Source organism: Squalius cephalus (assembly GCF_949319135.1).
Source record: "Squalius cephalus genome assembly, chromosome: 19".
Lineage (NCBI taxonomy): Eukaryota > Metazoa > Chordata > Actinopteri > Cypriniformes > Leuciscidae > Squalius > Squalius cephalus.
Genome location: NC_137140.1, coordinates 33,245,942 through 33,268,166, shown reverse-complemented (window position 1 = coordinate 33,268,166; position 22,225 = coordinate 33,245,942). Strand labels below are relative to the sequence as shown.

The 22,225-nt window shown below is 35.6% G+C and overlaps 2 protein-coding genes and 1 long non-coding RNA gene across 3 annotated transcripts in view; all 3 read left to right on the top strand.

Annotated features, from left to right (window-relative positions):
- Positions 1 to 1,318: 1,318 nt before the first annotated feature.
- On the top strand, positions 1,319 to 5,341 carry LOC307146840 (uncharacterized protein). The gene is made up of 8 exons (XM_079851149.1): positions 1,319 to 1,589; positions 1,959 to 2,066; positions 2,335 to 2,414; positions 2,647 to 2,937; positions 3,032 to 3,061; positions 3,261 to 3,305; positions 3,866 to 3,901; positions 4,044 to 5,341. The coding sequence occupies exons 3-8, from the start codon at positions 2,345 to 2,347 to the stop codon at positions 4,232 to 4,234; spliced, it is 663 nt and encodes a 220-aa protein (XP_079707275.1). The 5' UTR covers positions 1,319 to 1,589; positions 1,959 to 2,066; positions 2,335 to 2,344; the 3' UTR covers positions 4,235 to 5,341.
- A 2,872-nt stretch (positions 5,342 to 8,213) lies between these two features.
- On the top strand, positions 8,214 to 17,253 carry LOC307146847. Its single transcript, XR_013819166.1, has 4 exons — positions 8,214 to 8,450; positions 13,117 to 13,192; positions 13,826 to 14,122; positions 14,589 to 17,253. It is a non-coding gene; the product is annotated as an uncharacterized lncRNA (long non-coding RNA).
- Positions 17,254 to 19,199: 1,946 nt separating this feature from the next.
- Positions 19,200 to 22,225, top strand: part of LOC307146841 (uncharacterized protein) — a 37,011-nt gene continuing 33,985 nt past the window's right edge. The window contains exon 1 of the mRNA XM_079851150.1: positions 19,200 to 19,268. The gene's annotated coding sequence lies outside the window, so the exon portion shown is untranslated. The remainder of the gene's footprint in view (positions 19,269 to 22,225) is intronic.

The following is a 22,225-nucleotide window of genomic DNA, read 5'->3' as shown; positions in this document are numbered from 1 at the left end:
GTGGTCTTCGACCGAAAACGGGAAGTAAATACAGGTATTTGCGCTGGCTGAATTAACATCACTTTTATTCATATCTTTCACATCTACTGCAGTCAGATTCACCGTGTTCACTCTGAAAGGAATCACTCACATGACCTGTGCACTTGTAATGACACATCAAGGATGTTAAGAGGCTAAAAGCAGGTTTAAAACTTGCCCCATTTAAGTCAACAGGGTGCACATTTTAAAAAGAGGATAACACGATGTAGGCAACACAGATTTTTGTCGTTGTTCTCTGTACTGACAGCACTCCAAATTTACAAAAAAATGAGCTCAATGTTAAAATTGACCGGAGTTCTCCTTTAACGTGGCTGATGCGTAAACAGTAGTGTAAACAGTGTTGTTACTGAATATTCTTAATTTTATTATAAATCATATTAAACAGGTCGTGGATCTACAGCCCTTATGGTCACTGGTGCTGTTGTAGGCTGTTCCTTCGTCCTCATCGTGTTGGCAATCTTTGATATTCAACACAATACAGTGTCATTGATCACCATTATCCTGAGACACAAAATTAGATCAATTATCCTTAACTTTGTTTCGGCTGACTAAATCTCACAAATGTTAATACTCAGATGAAACGACAAAATTGAAAATATCGTAGTCATTCATTAAAAGTGTTCTATTGTCTATCTATTGTCAGGATAAAATCATTTTGCCCCATGTTACCCAGCTGTTGCAATGCATTCTCCTGCCAGCAGAGGGCGTGTCCGGCTGAGATTAAATATTTGTCTTTGACCAATATGATTATCAGATGAAACTGATGTTTTTATAGACTGAAAGTGAAGGAACAACCACTTTTTTTCTTTGAAGTTTCTTTTATTCTTTCACTTTGCTCCTGGTCTTTCATACAGTATGTGGTTCGCTTGTAAAAAGTTCTGTAAGGAGCGTGTTTACTTTGTACAGCCTCTCTTTATAACTAGAGACTACATAGGCTAAATAAATAACAAACTATAAAGAAATGCACCAAACATCCCGCTGTTTTATTAAGTATTAAAACAGCACTAGGTTAATTAAATCAGATTTTAACAGTTACTGATGCTTTACTTGATTTTCACATGTTAAGTTAGATCAAAACATTTTTTTAAATAGTAAACTTTTTTAAAAGGGGTTTCTAGAGGTCATTTTCAGGGTGTTGATGTGATACACACAAAGTATACACAACTGTTAAGTTTTTTCTAAGTTATTCGGCTTTTCCTTATGCAGTTCCGATTAACAAGTGTATATTGATTCACATGGACAGAATTAAAAAAGGACTCTTATTTTGTTATTCTGTGAAGATCGTGCCATTGCCTCCTTACTGTATATCAGCAGAGGAGCTGCAAAAGACCTCGCACTGTTTGTCAGGGTTTAATGCTTGAACTGATCTCAAGTTTGATCTCAGTGCTGGAGACCCGAATGGATTAAGATGAGCGAGACAGACAGAAGTAATTAGCACTGCTATTCAGGGAATGGATTAACCACTAGGTTTAGTAGTTGTTTTTTTCTGAGTGACACACAAAAACAGTAAAGTCTCATATCTCCAAAACTACAGCAAGGAGAGTCAAAAGGTATGTATCGTTTGGTAGATTTTTTTTTATTTTTTTAAATAAATTCATTATAAAGGTATGTATCGTTTGGTAGATTTTTTTTTTAAATAAATAAATTATATTTGGACATTCTCATACTAAGAAAATGCAAAAAAAAAAAAAAAAAAAAAAAATAGCCTATATATATCAAAATGTATTATAATTTTACATAGGTCTATCTGACAATCATTAACTCAGGAAGGGTTTTTGGTGAAGTTCCCCCTTCATGTGGGCTGCATTTGGATTCAATTTTCTGGTGATACCATGCATATGATATTAAAGTAGTAGGCTAATCAAAAGTTAAAGCATTAGGAACCGATGTACGTTTTTTTTGTTGTTGTTGTTGTTTAGCCCTTACACCTAGTCATTGAAAGTGAAAGTGACTAGCCATACACTGGTGATCGCTGTAGAGAGAGTCAGAGTGAATGAACACACACGCTGAAGACACACAGACCAGAGGTGAGCAATAACTCTCTTCAACAGGAAAATAATATCCTTTATATTTATTAATCCATACTCTATGTTCAAATGATGGCAGACTTGTTGTTTTTGGTTGATCTATTCCTAATGGACTTGGTTTAATCCAAGCAAACTTTTGCTGATAAATTTTGACGTTTCTGCTCAACTTTCAGTAAATCGTCTTAATCTGCTATTTAATTTTAAGCACTTCCTTATTAGTCCTAGTTGTTTAAGCAACTTAAACTTTCTGTCATTATTTTTCTTGCAGAATAAAAAGCATGAATGCTGTAAATGCAGTGCAACTGTTCATTCTGGTTTGGACTTTTACTGCTGTCTGTCAAGCTGATGGTAAGAGAATAAACTTTCCCCTAGAAATTTTAAATTCTTTAAAAACTAATTTAAAAACTAAATTCTAAAAAAAAAAAAAAAAATGGAAAATGTTTTGGTTCATATATACACAAAAAAATAAAGATGCACAATATTCAGTGGAAGTGAATCTGATTTTCTTATTAAAGTTACAGACATTTTTTTTATTATTGTTCAGTTGCTGTATTATATGATATACTCTGTTATTTTTCAGATGACATCAGTGTAAGATGTGAGGATGTGACTGGATCTGTGAGGAAAGAAGTAACTTTCACCTGCAGCGTCTCTCTGAAGAACTCTGGATGCTACATTATATTCTATAAGTTTCAATACCCTGAGATCCATAAAGAATCAGATATCTGTAAACAAACTGTTTCTAAAGGCTCACAGAGAAACAGCTTCACATGCAGCTTCAGTCCAACTACAGCAATGATGGGAAAATTCAGATTCTTTTTGCAAACAAATTGTGGAAGTAAAACAACAGAATTCACTGTGGATATAACAGGTACAGTATATAATACTGCTGTTTATAATTCAATAAATGTTTGCAACTGTACTTTTATTTTCAATCTACTAACAGTGTTTAAAATCTGTTTTAGAAACTGTCACTGAAGATCCTGGAAAGAAAGGTAATATATTTTATTATACCACGGGTTGAATGCTTAATACTGATTGGTTGACGAATGTTCCAAGGTGTGAAATTATTTTAATCGACCGCATTACAGTTCCATATAAATGTTTTGAAATAAAAGACCTGTGATAATATTCAATAAATGTTTGAAACTTTCATTTTCAATCTACTAACAGTGGTTTAAAATCTGTTAACAGAGACCAGTAAACCTGAAACTGTCATTGAAGATCCTGGAAAGAAAGGTAATATATTTTATTATACCGCGGGACTGTTGAATGCTTAATACTGATTGGTTGATGAATGTCAAGGTGTGAAATTATTTTCCAGTAAACGCATTCAGTTATTTCATTCAAAGACACGGACAAAAACAAATATGACAAACAAAAGGATAAAAATGACAAACAACTTCCATGTTTTCCCTTCTAAATGACCTTTTATTAACTATGTAAATCACGCTGTTGTTCTTCAGCTCTGTCTCCGCACACACACACACACACACACAGATGAGATGTTCACGCGCATTGAATCTTGTCAGCACTGCCTGCAAATTATCAGTAAAATAGTGTAGTGACTGAAAAGATACATGACATTTCTTAGTTGTGAGTTGGTAACATCACTGGTTTTGAACTAGTTAAACAGCTTTAAATGCCTCAATTGGTATGAAAGTAGTTCTACACGCAAGAGCATCTCAAAGACAAAAACTCAACAAATGTCTTGAAATAAAAAACCTGTGATAAGATTCAATACATGTTTGAAACTTTCATTTTCAATCTACTAACAGTGGTTTAAAATCTGTTAACAGAGACCAGTAAATCTGGACCTGACACTGAAGATCCTGGTAAGAAATTACATTCCATTATAGATATTGATTATTGAGCTCCAGGTTAATTATGAACACAGAAAACTGCTCGTTAGTCTCTTTTGGTTTTGATAAATGGTTTTAAACAATGTCATAAACCATTTTAAATGTACTTTCCCAGAAGAACCTGTCTTGGGTCAATCAGAAACATCTCAGCATGAAAAAGCAGAAGATCGTGGATTTAAAGTTGCTGTCATCGCTGCTGCTGTAAGCTGTTTTATCATCGTCATTATGCCAATCATTTACAAAATTAAACTATACTACAAACAGAAGAGGATGTTTCTGGAGAACAACTCAGAAAACGTGATCTAATGTCACTGACTCAGCTGTATGAAAACTGAGTTTTGTTTGACTTTTAATGAAAGACACAAACTTTATAGGAACTCCATAAACTATATTTGTACATACTATCTGTTAAACCTCAAACTACTGAACTAGATAACTCTGATTTCTGTGAAATATTGGTATATTAATGATCTCTTTGATCAGTGTGTGTGTGTGTGTGTGTGTGTGTGTGTGTGTGTGTGTGTGTGTGTGTGTGTGTCTTTAATGAACTTAAGCCTGTGTGAACATTAAAAGGGTAAAGCAGCAAAACTGCATTTGCTTTTGCTTTTTTTCTTCTGCCATTCAAAGAATGTATATAATGAATGTTAATTTTGTATTTGGTTCGTATGGAAATTTATTTTTTACTGTTATTATTCTACACATGCAATTTTCTAATGATGTAAACGGTGTTGTATTGCACAGCATGTTTTACTGTTTTAAAAGGCAATGGAATGAGGAAACACTTGTGTTTTATACAAACACAAATGGACAAGTTTGACCAGTGAGTGGGTGAGGGAGGGGAGGGGGGGGGGTATAATGATTATATATCACAAAGATATAATGATATATATTGTGGTGTTGTGATGAGCCCACTCCTTGGTTCTGTAAAACCTAACACTGAAAGTCAATAAACGGAATGAGTACATTTAATTTTTTTTTTTAAGTTAGTTTAACTTAATAAAAAAAGTGATATTAACTCAAAAACTGCAATGCATTAAGCATAACTTAAACCGAATAAGTTATGAATATCCTATTTATTATTTTAGCTCTAAGCATTTAGGTTGAATTCAATTAATTTAATCTAGTTTATGGTTATGGTTGAAAATAAAAATAATATTAAAGGTAAATTAGAAACCAGAGGGTGGGTTTACAATTTTTTTTTTTTTTTTTTTTGGGGGGGGGGGTCTAATTTCTTTTAAATATTAAGAAATTACTTTTGTATAAGGCCTATACTCTTATAGTTTTCAAAGCTCATGAAATAAACACATAAATAAATACATGTAAAGTTTTCAGCTTCATTTACCCTACATTTAGGTCTCTTCACAGCGTTCTCCCTCACGCACCGGAAAACCCTGCATATTTAGTTCAGTCTGCCCATCCACCACAGCTTAAAGCTCACAATGGTTTCCTAAAACCATTTGAGTAGCTATATAGTTGTCTAGACTTGATCAGATTTATTAAATTAACTCAAACCAGTTAGTTTAAATTAATGGAATGAACTTAAAATATTCAAGTTATATACAGGTGCTGGTCATATAATTAGAATATCATCAAAAAGTTGATTTATTTAAGTAATTCCGTTAAAAAAGTGAAACTTGTATATTATATAGACTCATTACATGCAAAGTGAGATATCTCAAGCCTTTATTTGTTATAATTTTGATGATTATGGCTTACAGCTTATGAAATCCACAAAATCAAAATCTCAGAAAATTAGAATATTACATGAAATCACACAGTAATTACACAGTAATCCCATGGTCATTGAACCAGGTTTTGGTTCTTTTGGCAGTGTGGGCAGGTGCAAATCCTGCTGGAAAATGAAGGAAGCATGAAGTGCTCTGAACATGTCCTGGTAGACGGCTGCGTTGACTCTGGATTTAATAAAGCACAGTGGACCAAAGTCCTCTTTTCTGATGAGAGCAAATTTTGCATCTCATTTGGAAACCAAAGTCCCAGAGTCTGGAGGAAGAATGGAGAGGCACACAATCCAAGATGCTTGAAGTCCAGTGTGAAGTTTCCACAGTCTGTGTTGGTTTGGGGAGCCATGTCATCGGCTGGTGTTGGTCCACTGTGCTGTCCACTCAACGCAGCCGTCCACCAGGACATTTCCAGAGCACTTCATGCTTCCTTCAGCAGACAAGCTTTATGGAGATGCTGACTTCATTTTCCAGCAGGATTTGCACCGGCCCACACTGCCAAAATAACCAAAACCTGGTTCAATGACCACGGTATCACTGTGTAATTACTGTGTGATTTCATGTAATATTCTAATTTTCTGAGATTTTGATTTTGTGGTTTTCACAAGCTGTAAGCCATAATCATCAAAATTATAACAAATAAAGGCTTGAGATATCTCACTTTGCATGTAATGAGTCTATATAATATACAAATTTCACTTTTTGAATGGAATAACTGAAATAAATCAACTTTTTGATGATATTCTAATTATATGACCAGCACCTGTATACTTTAAAATTGACTAAACCAACACTAAATTATGAGTGAATATGACTCAATATATATAAGTTCACAATACTCATATGTATTTGTTTTAAACTTAAATGGTTTAAAACAATTAGTTTTCTCAATCAGTTTGAGTTGAGATAACTTATTGGGTTTTACAGTGTGTGACCTGGGCCCAACATTTGGTGCTACGCCCCTGGCCCCATGTATTGTAGTCAACCATAATTGTAACCGGTAACACTTTATATTACGACCCGCAAACAACTGCGTAAGTAAACCGAAATTACGGTGTACGTTTCTGTAATTATAGTGTACCTCCGTGTAGGTATAAGGGAACAATATGTTAAGTTTTGGGTAATAAAGGGGTAACAAGCAGATATACAACCTGCAAAGAACTTCGTAAGTAAACCGAAATTACGGTGTACGTTTCTGTAATTATACCGTATAAGGGAACAATACGTTAAGTTTTGGGTAATAAAGGGGTACAACCAGACATACAAGCAAATTATTTATAATGTAATTATTTTAAAACTAACAGGTACCTATTCTGTTAGTATATTCCAGGCAAAAATTGTACGCCTGTTGTATATAAAAGTTTTTATCACATTTCTGGCAAAATATGTTGTGCAATGTAGTTAAAATTAAACTATATATATATATATATATATATATATATATATATGTATATATATATATATAGCTGTATGTAAGCACAGTATGATAAAAATTTAATCTGAAACAATTTTATAAACAGCTGATTTCGAAAAACATTGGCAATGCTATTTATTGGCTTTTCTTACTAAACTACTTAATGTTAAGCCCAAAAAAATTAGTTTCTGCTATGATTTTAATTTAGAACGTACCATGTAGTACTTACCTTATCACATTGTATTGCAATGACACTTAAATGTCAGGGCAAATATACTGTGTAATTAAACGTTTTTTGTTTTGTTTTGTTTTTTTAATAAGAGTACCTTTCTCTGTAATTACTGTGCAAATAGTGTTGTTTCGTATTGTTACATAGTAAGTAGTGTTTGTTACCCGTTTCAACTGTGAATTTACAGGTTAAGTGTAACTCCTGCGGGCTGTAAATTAAAGTGGCGCTTGTTACCCCCTTGTTCTGTGTAGTTACAGGGTAAGTGCAGTAAATATACAATAAAGGATCCCATTTAATTTCTGACTTTTATTTTACAAAAAAATTTCAAAACACTTTTTCATCTTAATAAAGCATTGTCTTTTCTACAGTATACTAAAACAACAAAGTTTAATTTACAACCCACAGATGTCAAAATTACCTTGTAACTACATTGCACAAGAACATATTTTGCCAGAAATGTGATAAAAAAACTTTTATATACAACAGACGTACAATTTTTGCCTGGAATATATTAACAGAATAGGTACCTGTTATTTTTTAAATAATTACATTATAAATAATTTTCTTGAATATCTGGTTGTTACCCCTTTATTACCCAAAACTTAACGTATTGTGCACCTACACGGAGGTACATAACTATAATTACAAAAACGTACACCGTAATTTCGGTTTACTTACGCAGTTGTTTGCGGGTCGTAATATAAAGTGTTACCGTTGCAGATGAGACACAGAATCCAACAAAGAAAAGGTCAGAAGAAGGACAGGTTCGAAGGGAATTTCCGGAAATTATGACAGTTCAAGACTTCGGATTGGATAAAGACTAATGACTTAGCAGGGGATTTCCAAAGATGATGACCTCAACAATTCAGAAAGTGTATATAAGGCTGAAAGGAGAAGATGAAGGGAGACGCTCATAGATGCCTTACCATTGCACCTCCTACAGTTAAAGCTTGTATACGATTTGGTTTTGATTTACTTTTTATTTTTGTTTTATATATTAGTGCCTTTTATGTAAACTAGTTAACCTGTATTTAATAAAAAATATATATAATTGAAATTAAGAAGCTCGCCTGCCATACGTCTCTGTTTTAAAGATTGAGCTGAACTGACCACGGAGAAGTCTTCTGTGATCTAAGTCTTGTAAGTATGGAAATTCAAATGCTTATTATTTAGGACAGATTTGACTTACTTTACCTAACCTGAGAATAATTTAAATAAGGTAAAGGGTGTATAGAAATTACGCACCATAAAAAAAAAAAAAAATATATATATATATATACATATATATATATATATATATACATATATATATATATATATATATATATATATATATATATATATATATATATATATATACATATATATATCTATATATATATATATATATATATATATATATATATATACTGTATATATATCATGAAACTATCCTTTTATTTGAGCAGCATCTGAATTTACATAAACAGCATGAAATTATTCTTCTCTCATCTGCATCTTGTGTCTTGTTTGTTCTGAGGTGAATATATGCATAATTTCTGTTGTTGGTTGAGTGTCGTCTGATGACTCTTGGTGGAGGATTGCTGCTTGTTTAAAGCCCATGTTGCAGGTTAGAGTACCCAGTAAGCCAATGTATAGAAAAATAATGTAGGAACTAGATTTAAATATAAACATATACTTATAAAACGCTACTTAGGCTTCTGGAGTCGTTTTTGTGAGAAATTTTTACTTCCGCATTTGAAAATCGCTTAAACCGCCGAACCTGAAGTGACGTAACATGAGGTAGAGCGGTCAAAGTAAATCAACTAACGTTAGCGAATAGGAAAGCAATGGATCGCAATGACAGCTCGGAAAGCTGGGGGAATTGTAGCCTGAATGTTTACTCGTATGATTCATATATAATTGATATATATGATGATATCATATAATTATGAGCCTGAGATGAAGCCAAGTGAGCAGGACAGGCCAGGGTTAGACAGAACAACGGTGAGTTGTGGTGTGAGGAGAACAGGGCGAGAGTGTTAGCTTATAGATGTATTCACGTTAGCCGACGATATGTACAACACTTTGCTCAGATCACAATACCGTACAGATTATTATCATCATGTATCAGGCAATAGCAAAGCTAGTACTTAGACCCATACCTGCATGTGTTGTGTGTGTCAGCCATTAGGAGACAGTTTCCAGAGGAAGAGGGACTTTATAAAGGCTTTGAATTGACCAATTTGGTGACGATGAATAAAAAAAAATGATCACAATCACAACTGTCTTACTGTACAAAAACTTTATATGTAGAAACAGCCAACACAAACATTAAAGTCGGTTTGCACAGATTGAAAATGAATTATAGAACATAATATATTATATTTATAATAATAATAATAAGTGTCGGCTGCAGACTAATAACAAACACATAAATGCATTACATTACAAGTTTATGTAGGATATGTTAATGAATTAAATTAAGACAAGGCACATTTTGTAAAACAGATGTACAATAAGTGATCTCTGACGGATCCGTGAGCGTCATGTTTCCCGCTGGCGGCCGAACCACATGCTGACGGCGGACCGTCACCGGGCGACCCGATGAAGGAGCTGGGACAGTGTGCACATATCGCCGGGATTATAATCATTCGGTCTATAGTGAACGCTACACACTACCGTGTTTTTCAAAGCAGAAGCAGAAGTGAAGTCCCGTCTCTTACCCGGCACAAAGCGCACACTGGCACGAAAGATTGCACCGTCCTTTTTCTTATTCGGAAACCTGTGGACTCGATGTCCTGACAGGCCATAATTCACAATCATTTACCACGACGATGATTAATTGAAATACAATAAGCACAGAAAACACACTGAAGCATGACCGCTCCAACTGAATACCAACCTATCTCTGCACTGAGCGCGAACGCAGAGCCAAACGACTACCTCATGTGACGTCATATGACGCGATGGTGAAAAAAAGTGCTTTTTCAACACGGTCAAGGAAACGGTCACGTTTTCTATTAAATTTGTGCCCTTATGTCTTGCAAAACAATTTTTAATCCTGCATTTACTTTTCATATGGTATTTTCATACAAGGTTATATTAATTTAAAAAAAAAAAAACCTGCAACATGGGCTTTAGGCTTGTTATTATAAATGAGGACAAAACTGAAACTGTTATCAGTGAAAGTGAAGGAAACACTTAATGCTGCGTTCCAGTCCAAAATTGTCATGCCCTTCACTCGCTAACTTCCCTTCGTCTCATTCACTCGGATGTACGTCATTGCGAGTGCCCACTACTGGTGGAAACTGCAATGGGCTGAACTGGAACGTCCTAAGCCCTTCATCAATTGGAATCAGCTGTGGAGTTGATTTATTATTTACATTCATATATTTTTTTCCCTTTAAGAATTTGTTTAATGCAGCATCCAAATGTTTATAGGTGTGCTTGGGTTGTTTTAAATTAAAAAAATTATAATTAATATATCATAGATTTGTCTGTGTGGTGGTGATTAGACGAGATATGCGGTGACGTCACAATCGTATTGCATTGTGGGACATATAGGTGCCTTAAGTGTACATTTGAAGCGGACTCGCTCCCTCGGTCAAAATCGAGGGAACGAGGGTCTGTCCATATAAACTTCCCTCGTCCACTTCATGCTGCGTTCCAGTCCACTTTTAGACACGCACTTGCGAACTTCCCTAAGCACTTCCCCTCGAGGGAATCCCCGCCGCCATTTTGAAGTGCGTTCCACTTCGTGAAGTGGGCGAGGGAAGTTTAGATGGACAGACCCTCGTTCCCTCGATTTTGACCGAGGGAGCGAGTCTACTTCATATATACACTTAAGGCACCTATATGTCCCACAATGCAGTACGATTGTGACGTCACCACAAATCTCGTCTAATCACCACCACAACAAACAACTCTATGATATATTAATTATATATATTTTTAATTTAAAACAACCCACACACACCTATACATTTGGATGCTACATTAAACAAATTCTTAAAGGGAAAAATTTTAAATAATAAATCAACTCTTTAGCTGATTCCAAGTGATCAAGGGCTTAGGGCGTTCCAGTTCAGCCCATTGCAGTTTCCGCCAGTAGTGGGCACTCGTGCATCGCAATGACGTACATCCGAGTGAACGAGACGGAGGGAAGTTAGCGAGTGAAGGGCATGACAATTTTGGACTGGAACGCAGCAGAAGTGGAACGCACTTCAAAATGGCGGCAGGGATTCCCCCGAGGGGAAGTGCTAGGGAAGTTCGCAAGTGCGTGTCTAAAAGTGGACTGGAACGCAGCATAAGTTGTTTTGTAAGAAATAGATAAAATACTGTTTGACTTTATATGGAAAAACAAAATACATTACATAAAGAAAACAATTATAATTAATACATATGAAAATGGTGGCCTAAATGTTTTGGATTTTGAAATGTTAAATAATACATTTAAAGTTAATTGGCTTCGTCAGATTGTCAGAAATCCTTACTCGATCTGGAACTTTATACCCTCCCATATTCTTTCTAACCTTGGTAATATACATTTTCTTCTTAGTTGTAATTATAATATTGATAAAGTACCCGTGAAACTTTCGGAATTTCATCGCCAGGCCTTTTTATCATGGTCACTGATTTTCAAGCATAATTTTTCACCACATAAGTATTATATATGGAACAATATGGATATATTATATAAGCGCAAATCGTTGTTTTTGAAACATTGGTTTGATAATGGCATCATATTGGTGGATCAGTTATTTAATTCAAAGGGTTTTCTTTTCACTTACAATGAGTTTTTGGCGCATTATAAGATTCCTGTAACACCAGGGGAATATGCAAAAGTTTTTGGTGCAATTTCTCCTGAAATCTGTATGCTGTTTAGACATCAAAAAAGAATTAATACTCAACAATTGTCCCCACCTACTATAGTAAGTACTTATGTAGGTAATATATGTTTTTCCCTTAACGCAAAGAACAGATCTATAAGAGAGTTATTTCAAAGAAATTCTGTGTCTTTGCCTTATATTTACTCATATTGGAATCGTTTTACAGAAGATATTGTGTGGAAAAAGGTTTGGTTTATACCTAATCAATATTTAATTACAAACAAAGTTAAGGAGGTATCATTCAAATTGATACATAGAATATACCCTGTAAAACATTACTTTATAAAATTTAAAAGTGATATTGATGTTAATTGCAACTTTTGTGACAGTTGCCCTGAAACTGTGGTTCATTTATTTTGGCACTGCCCATTTGTAAGACCATTTTGGCAAAATGTCTGTGATTTTATCACAAGAAACATTGATGACCAATTTATGTTGTTTTGGAAACATATTTTATTTGGTCTTTGGGAGAACAGTAGAATCAAGCATAGTCAGGTTTATATAATTAATTTTATTTTTTTTAATGGCAAAATTTTATGTTCACAAATGTAAATTCTCCTGTAAAAAACCTTGTTTTATTTCATTCAGGAAAGAAATTGAGCTTTATATTGATTCACTCCGATTTTCTATGAAGCAAAAAGCAATTAAAACATTGAAAATTTGTAAATGCTTTAATATCTTCATGTAAATTAGCAATAGCCCCCTAGTGTGTATCTATATTGTATTTCAATGTATATACAAATGTTTGTAAAAGACTTTTTGTTGGTAAAAAAAAAAAAAAAAAAAAAAAAAAAGTACTGTAACCACACTGAAAAAAAAAATATATATATTGTTTTGTAATACACACTAAGTCGTGATTCTCGCGAGATTTGGCGGGGTGCCAGTGCCTTTAAGTATCACTCTTGATGCAAATTTCTATCCTTTTTTTCTTGCAGAAAAGCATGAATGCTGTAAATGCAGTGCAACTGTTCATTCTGATTTGGACTTTTACTGCTGTCTGTCAAGCTGATGGTAAGAGATTAAACTTTCCCCTAGAAAGTGTGAGAATTCTGAGGAGGGACTTAATCTAAGATAATGAAGAAAAAAAATCAAATCATATTAATATATATATATATAGATATAGATAGATTTGATCATAGATCTACATATTGACCTTATAGGCCTATAGATTTACACAATAGAGGGAAATTGCTAATTTATATATTATACACTCACACTCTTTTACATGAAATAATGTGTTCATACATATCAGTACAAATGTACTTTTAGAGATAAGAAACACATTTTCAGTCAAGACTACATGATCTTGTGTTTCTCAACTGACTCTATCTGATGCACATGATTTAAAGATATAATTACAATGAGTTTGGATGCAGAGGCCACTGTATTATTCTGCTTTTTGTAGATAAATAGTATTGCTATATTGTGCCTAGATAATAATAAAATGTGTGAGTCTCCCATAGCTAAAGATCAAATTTATAGTGATGATATAATGTACAAAAACATAACGCATTGGATTTATTTATGAATAGGTTGTCTAATAAAAGTCACTGTATAATCTTACTGACATGGACAGAGACACAACAGGTCTGGATGTGTTGTGTTCAGTTGCTGTATTATATGATATACATTGCTATTTTTCAGATGACTTCAGTGTAAGCTGTGAGGATGTGACTGGATCTGTGAGGAAAGAAGTAACTTTCACCTGCAGCGTCTCTCTGAAGAAGTCTGCATGCTGCATTATAATGTATAAGTTTCAATATCCTGAGAAATATAATGACTCCGCAATTTGTAGAGAAAAGTTTCATCAGCGCTCCTGTGAACAGAGAAACAGCTTCACATGCAGCTTCAGTTCAACTACAGTAATGACTGGACAATTCAGATTCTTTGTGCAAACAAATTGTGGATGGAAAGACATAGAGTTCACTGTGAACATAACAGGTATAATTGTCACGTTTTGAGCTTGTTTGTTCATGTTTAGAGATGTTTTAGCTCTGTTCTGTAGGTTAGTTTATAGTATGTGTTTAATGGGTCTTCCCATGTTCCCAGCCTGTTTGTCAGGAGTTTGTTACTTTTGGAACACAGAAAACAGCTGTTTAGTGCCTAGGCATATCATTATATTTATCATTTTAAATCGCCTGTAAATAAATTATTTAAGATGTTAAGGTCTAAGAAGGAAACTGATGATCATAGTTTCCAAATTGTGAAATCTCTCTAGATATTTCAGTCAGAGTGATTTTAGAGATGTTTAGATCTGGTCTGTGTGTCAAGAAATCAGTTTGATCAGATTCTCAGCAGCAGAAATGTTTTGTGAAGTTTGTGTGGAGAATCTGACTGATGTTTGATAGGCTGAAGTTGACTTCATGTTTTAAACAATTCTTTTAAACCGTTAATTGCACCTTTTCAGATCCACATAACAGAGGGGTTTCTGGATCAAGAACAGGAGCTAATCATGGATTAGAAGAGGATCCTCCATCTAATAATTTTGTTATCACTGTAGTTGTGGGCTGTTTCATCCTCATCATCCTCATCATCATCATGACAATCATGTACAAAACAAAACAAAACTACAGAAAACCTTGTGTATTGCAAAAGAAGATGCTTCTGGGCGAAAAATATGATGATGACAAGAGCAACTGTCCAGAAAATGAGATCTGACTCAGCAGAATGAAAGTATTGAGTTTAGTTTGACTTTAAATGTGAAGATCATGAAAGACAAAAGCTTTATAGGTGTCACGGACGTGCAACAAGATGAACCCAAACGCAGATAGTAGACAATACAAACGGGATTTATTGAAATAAAACAGAAAACAAAACCCACGAGGGGGCAAAACAACACAGGTAACGGGTGACTAGACTGACAAGGCTTAACTATATAAAGACAATAAACTTCACTAACAAAAACTCTGGACAAGGTAATCACAGCAACTACAAGCACAGATACACATTTCACAATGAACCGACAAAGGACAGCAAACACAAGGGGATTAAATAGGGACAAACTAATGAGGGAAACAGGTGATAATCAGGAGGAGATAATTACTAAATGAGGGTAACAAGGAGGGCGGGGCTAGGAAACAAGACAACACAAGCACATGGCCAAACTAATGACCAAGTGCTTGTACACAAAACATGGGACTGTCATGATCCTGCCACAAGACTAGAGAACTACTAAAACACAAGGCAGAATCATGACAATAGGAACTCCAGTAAACTATATCTGCACAGTATCTGTTAAACCTCAAACTACTGAACTATATTAATGGTTATTTATAATGAAGTCAAGCCTGTGTGAACATTGAAGCGGTGCAGCAAAACCCAAACTGGGTTTTGTTAAATGTCAATTTGTTAAATGATTTTTACTTTTATTTAAATGATTTAAATAATTGATTTTTACTTTTATTTATCAATTTGTTAAATGATTTTTATGGAAATGATTTTTACTTCTAATATTCTGTATCTGCAATTTTTTTTAATGGTGTGAACATTAAGTCTTTTTACAGGTTATTTTTTTATTATTAAAACAAAAATAAAATTGGAATGAATAAACACGTGTGATGCTCTCTAGAGATGAATATGTGGAAACTTTTTAATCAGGTGATGGGAACACAGAACAGTATTTAAACTAGTAAAGTGGGTGAGGGTTGGTTCACATAGGCTAGATGATCTGAATGCATGCCTTATTTATTTAAGTAAAATGTACTGTTTGTCCAGTAAATATTTAGATATTCATAGATTTTAGAAGAGATTTGCATGATTTTAGTTTTAGTATTAGCCAAAGCCTAATGATTTTAGTATCATTATAACTTTAGATTAACCTTGAGATTACATCTTTGAAATATGATAAATGAATTTTATTTATGCATTTGGCAGATGTTTTTTATCCAAAGCGCCTTACAATCAAGGTTTACATTTGATCAGTTCATGCATTCTCTGAGAATCGAACCCATGATAACCTTTACCACCAGATACTCTTCTGTTTGAGTGACATGTTTACTGAGAAATAAAATGACTAATGATCCTACAGCTGATAAAAGCAAACTGTCAGGTGTCGAGCATTCAGAGTTCACATGAGATCACTTAAAATCAAGTGTGTTAAATTCAGTCAGTCCACAACAACTGAAACGATCAGATGAAAGGGCCACCTAGTGGGGAACAAATCAAGAACATTTCATCAATTGACAGCAGAAGAGGGTCATAGATCTAAGGTTGCTTTCTCAAAGTCACTTTCCAGACCCTTCACCCTCTCTGCTCCTCTCAGGTGGAATGAGCTGCAAAACCTCCACCTGAATATGATTAGTGTTGGTTCTATGATAAATTGCTTTTGTTCCTCTACTGTAAGTCACTCTGGATAAAGTGTCTGCTAAATGCATGATTGTAATGTAATTTCATCACACTGTATATGTTTGATGTGCAGGCTACTCTTTGACCAGTGTATTTTTAATTCCTGATGCTGATACTGACTGACAATGATGTACAAGATTGTGAACTGTCTTTTATTTTGACTTTTAAACCGGTGGGTGTCAGTAATTTGGCGGGGGTCAGAATCCAGCACATGTGCCTCAGACTATAACATTTCCTGATTTAGCCTACTTTTAATGTGATTATAAACATTTAGAATGTACAAGGAAAACCCAAACATGGCAATTAAAGAGGATCTTCTGAAATTTAAACACACAGAGTAGATACACTGGCTGTGAGCACCGCTGAGTGTGAAAGGGGATTTTCAGAGATGAATACTATTGTTTCACCACTGAGAAATCAGCTGAAGACTGTCAATGTGTCCTCTTTGATGTTCGTAAAGTTAGTGGGTCCACCACTAGAGTTGTGGAACACAACTAAGTTTGTTAGGAAGAGGGTGAAGGAGGTCAGCAGATCATGCCTGTAGACAACGGCAGCATAAACCAGAGGAGCCTGCCTTTACACCTATTTGGAAACTGATGAATGCATGAATTGTAGTAGCCTATGTGAATAAGTAAATGTGATGTATTTAAAGTGTAAACTGTTATGTCAGCACACAAGTGCCTCAAGTGTTCTTCGCATTGTTTCATAATGCATTGAGTTGAGTAATTACCTCCCGTGTCGGTGTGATTAAATTAAACATAACATAAACTGCCAAAGAAATTGTCCCTGATTCTCTTAAATCAACATAATTTTCTTGTTTAAAAGGATGTTTACATAGTTGTGATTACATTATGTTCGATTTCATACATTTTGCGAGGGTGAAATCTGTTGCCTGCCTGTTAACATTAAAGGTAAAAAAATAATAATAAAGTAAGTGAATTGTAAAGTATTTCTCTTTGTTTGAATACAACCCTACCTTACACATTAATACTAGAAAAGGAGCCCCTTTGGTGTAAAAACACATTAAGTCATTTTACGGGGCGATTTTGAATGATGACCGTGACCGTTAATAAGGGCTCCTCTCTACAAAAGCCAATTTAACCACTGATCTCATACATTTATTATTTTGTATGATTGATGTTTTGGCGCCGGTTATCCCAAATATAGCAGTCAAATGGCCTTCAAATGCGTAAAGCCAAAGGTTTTTAGGCCAGTGGGGATGAACGAATGGTAAAGTATCGGTAAGACAAACTGGGTACTTCTCAATATCCCTCCTCGTCTCCTCTCTCCTCCGTCCTCCATCCTATGACCCGGAAACCGATCGAGCTCAGCCATCTTGAAGGACATTTCAATTCTCTAATTGCACCGCGAGGAGTCGAGGATCGAGGAGTGAGGAGCTTCCTGAGGAGTTATGAGCAAGGATATATAGGTGTATCCGGAAGAGTTTTATTGACTAAATGTGACGCACGTATAAATTCTCCTCCCCCTTCACGTCGGTCACAATAATTTTAATTTATACTTTACCTTTGCAGTTTATATAAACCAAACACCTCACATGTTTCAACAGGGTATCTTGCTTTATTAATATTTATAATGAATTTCTTAAATAAACAAACTTCAACAAAAGAAGGACAGATCCTTTGAGCCCTGCTGATGACACAGTGAAGTGACGCTCGAGTGATCAAGTATTCCAATGTATAAAAAAAAGCTTTAAGCTTGTTTGAGATGAGCAAAATCTGCGCAGAACCGATCACCGGTGATCAGCGTGAGATGCATGCCGGTTAGAAATGTGTCCGAGTGCGGTCCACCTTGCTCTGATGTCATGCTGACGTATGTCAAAAATCTCTCGCGAGCGCAAGGCGGACGTGTCGGATTCTGCAGTCGAGCGCAGTTGCTCTCCACAACTGCGCGCTGACCAAAAGCACGATGGGAAACGACTTGCTTGACGACACAGCTTAATGCTCATTGGTTTAAACAACCGTGATGTATTGTTCTCTTTTAAAATGTTTGATTTTAAAACTCTGATATCATGTTTTATGTGTATAGTTATGTGTGAATATTGCCAAACTATCTGACAGTGCGATCTCTATGGGTTATGCAATGTCATTTTTTTTTTTTTAAACAACAACAAAAAACACATATGTCTGTATTAAAGAAACAATGATTGATAAACATGTATTTGGAATGTAATTAAATAAGTAGGCCTAATTTGGGTGTCTTGTTCATATTTTCATATAAAAGCAACAGAACTTACATCCAGTTTATTAGCAACACTGTGCACGAGCATGAATCCCGCGATATCCATCTTTGATCTCGCAGGTGTCAGATCCACTGCGAGAAGAGAGAACTGTCCGGCCTGCGCTTTTTTCACTCCTCCTCTCACTGCAGCCGCCAACTCTCGCTTACATTTCAGGCGAGGCAAGGCGCATCTCAAACAAGCCTTTTCATTCGATTCCTCTGTCCTCCTTTTCTTTCCTTGCAGCCTTCCCTCGCATCCTACACGGGGAGGAGCTGAGAAGCGAGGAAAGTAAACGGGGATGCACAAATAAGAAATGAGAAGCACCCAGTCGTATTGTACAAAATCCCCAGCCTCACGCATGCGCGAGTCGAACTTGATCATACTTAGCTGATGCATACGCAAAAAGTTTAATTCGGCAGCGTCCAGAACCACGGAGTTTTCCTGCATTGTTTATTTTTTAAAAGTCTTTTTCCTTGTGTGGTATTGCTGTACGTTCATAACTACGTAAGTAAAAATATTTAATGTCATTGTAGATGTTTAGCTATAGAGAGAATCAGAGTGAATGAACTGACGCTGAAAAGAGGTGAGAAAAAACTGTAATTTGTATAGGCTACTACTATTCAGTTCTTAGGAATGCAGGATCGCGAAACTTCTCGTTAACAACAAAGTGTAGACAAGATGTGAGTAAGATATGTATTGTTCATTGCTGGCAACTTCATTGATGATAACGGAACTTTGTGTGAACTGACAAAGCGACAGCATGTTATTGATTGTATAGAGAGCGGTCTAGGCTTTCAGTCTGTTTTAATGCTGAGGACCGACAGTTACAGCTGCAACGTTTTGGAAGTGACAGATTAATGCTGGATTCATATTAATGCTGGATTCATCTGCACGGGACAGGAATTTGATATGTTAGAATATTAGCCTAAGTAACGCGGTAAAGCAATATAAAGGCAGACTAATAGATTAATAGATAAATATTAGGCTACCTTATTGAAATTTGAAATGGTTGGGTTGGGTGCTTGAGCACCTGTCCCTTTGCCCCTTGGTGCCCAAAGTGCCCTTTTGTCAAGGTAAAATGTCCTCTCCTTTTTTTAGTAATTAAAGGCCCTTTTGTGGATGTCTGCCCAATCAAACTATTAGTAAAATGAATGAATAATAATTTAGCCGTAAATAAAATGACCCACATGATGACCTTTGACCGGGACGATTCCTTACGCACGCCGCACGCGCATTTTTTTAATTTCGCGCGGCCGCGCGCACTAGAAGATATCTTCAACTCTGCGGCTGCTGGTAAGTGGTGTTTCATTCTCAGCGAAGAGATGTTGATGTTTGTTTACTTATTAATGTTATTATTTTACAAGACCGACGTGAAGAGAGCATGCAGAGATGTTGTTAAATATTGCTGTGTGTAGCCTGTAGAAGTAACATAGCTTGCTGTTTAAGGGAGAAAAGTTTCACGGGCGTCGAGGGGTCTGGTCTTTTTATGTTATTTGACTAAAAACTATTCATACTTTATTACATTATTATTTATTTAAAAAGCATAGAGTTAAAAGTAATTATCACAACACTGTAAGGCTTGCAGTATCTTGTTTTTTTTTTCTCTCTCTCTCTATCTCTCTACCTGCAGCTCTTGGTGTGCAGCAGCTTCTGTGTGCATCTGGGCAAGTCAAGTCAAGTCAAGTCACTTTTATTTACATAGCTTTTTACAATACAGATTGTATCAAAGGCAAAGCAGCTTCACATTGATAACGTGAAAATAATACAACCCCAAATCAGAAAAAGTTGGGACACTGTACAAATTGTGAGAATAAAAGGAATGTAATAATTTACAAATCTCATAAACTTATTTTTTATCCACAATAGAATATAGATAACATATCAAATGTTGAAAGTGAGACATTTTGAAATGTCATGCCAAATATTGGCTCATTTTGGATTTCATGAGAGCTACACATTCCAAAAAAAGTTGGGACAGGTAGCAATAAGAGGCCGGAAATGTTAAATATACATATAAGGAACAGTTGGAGGACCAATTTGCAACTTACTAGGTCAACTGGCAACATGATTGGGTATGAAAAAGAGCATCTCAGAGTGGCAGTGTCTCTCAGAAGTCAAGATGGGCAGAGGATCACCAATTCCCCCAATGCTGCGGTGAAAGATAGTGGAGCAATATCAGAAAGGAGTTTCTCAGAGAAAAATTGCAAAGAGTTTGAAGTTATCATCATCTACAGTGCATAATATCATCCAAAGATTCAGAGAATCTGGAACAATCTCTGTGCGTAAGGGTCAAGGCCGGAAAACCATACTGGATGCCCGTGATCTTCGGGCCCTTAGACGGCACTGCATCACATACAGGAATGCTACTGTAATGGAAATCACAACATGGGCTCAGGAATACTTCCAGAAAACATTGTCGGTGAACACAATCCACCGTGCCATTCGCCGTTGCCAGCTAAAACTCTATAGGTCAAAAAAGAAGCAATATCTAAACAGGATCTAGAAGCGCAGGTGTTTCTCTGGGCCAAGGCTCATTAAAAATGGACTGTGGCAAAGTGGAAAACTGTTCTGTGGTCAGACGAATCAAAATTTGAAGTTCTTTTTGGAAAACTGGAACGCCATGTCATCCAGACTAAAGAGGACAAGGAAAACCCAAGTTGTTATCAGCGCTCAGTTCAGAAGCCTGCATCTCTGATGGTATGGGGTTGCATGAGTGCGTGTGGCATGGACAGCTTACACATCTGGAAAGGCACCATCAATGCTGAAAGGTATATCCAAGTTCTAGAACAACATATGCTCCCATCCAGACGTCGTCTCTTTCAGGGAAGACCTTGCATTTTCCAACATGACAATGCCAGACCACATACTGCATCAATTACAATATCATGGCTGCGTAGAAGAAGGATCCGGGTACTGAAATGGCCAGCCTGCAGTCCAGATCTTTCACCCATAGAAAACATTTGGTGCATCATAAAGTGTTATGATTTGCATCATAGTTGAGCAACTAGAAGCCTGTATTAGACAAGAATGGGACAACATTCCTATTCCTAAACTTGAGCAACTTGTCTCCTCAGTCCCCAGACGTTTGCAGACTATTATAAAAGGAAGAGGGGATGCCACACAATGGCAAACATGGCCTTGTCCCAACTTTTTTTGGAATGTGTAGCTCTCATGAAATCCAAAATGAGCCAATATTTGGCATGACATTTCAAAATGTCTCACTTTCAACATTTGATATGTTATCTATATTCTATTGTGAATAAAATATAAGTTTATGAGATTTGTAAATTATTCCATTCCTTTTTTACTCACAATTTGTACAGTGTCCCAACTTTTTCTGATTTGGGGTTGTACAACAAAGTTTGTTTCTAGAAGAAAATTGCGTCATCGTCCACCCTAAGTAAGGCAGATCAATAATATTGCTGAATATTAAATGTCCCCAACTAAGCAAAGCCAAAAGC

Excerpts from the sequence above, each read along its gene's own strand:
- LOC307146840 (XM_079851149.1), top strand. The coding sequence starts at position 2,345 with ATGAATGCTGTAAATGCAGTGCAACTGTTCATTCTGGTTTGGACTTTT. Across the intron at positions 3,062-3,260 it reads TGAAGATCCTGGAAAGAAAG|AGACCAGTAAACCTGAAACT; the intron begins GTAATATATTTT and ends ATCTGTTAACAG. Across the intron at positions 3,306-3,865 it reads TGAAGATCCTGGAAAGAAAG|AGACCAGTAAATCTGGACCT; the intron begins GTAATATATTTT and ends ATCTGTTAACAG.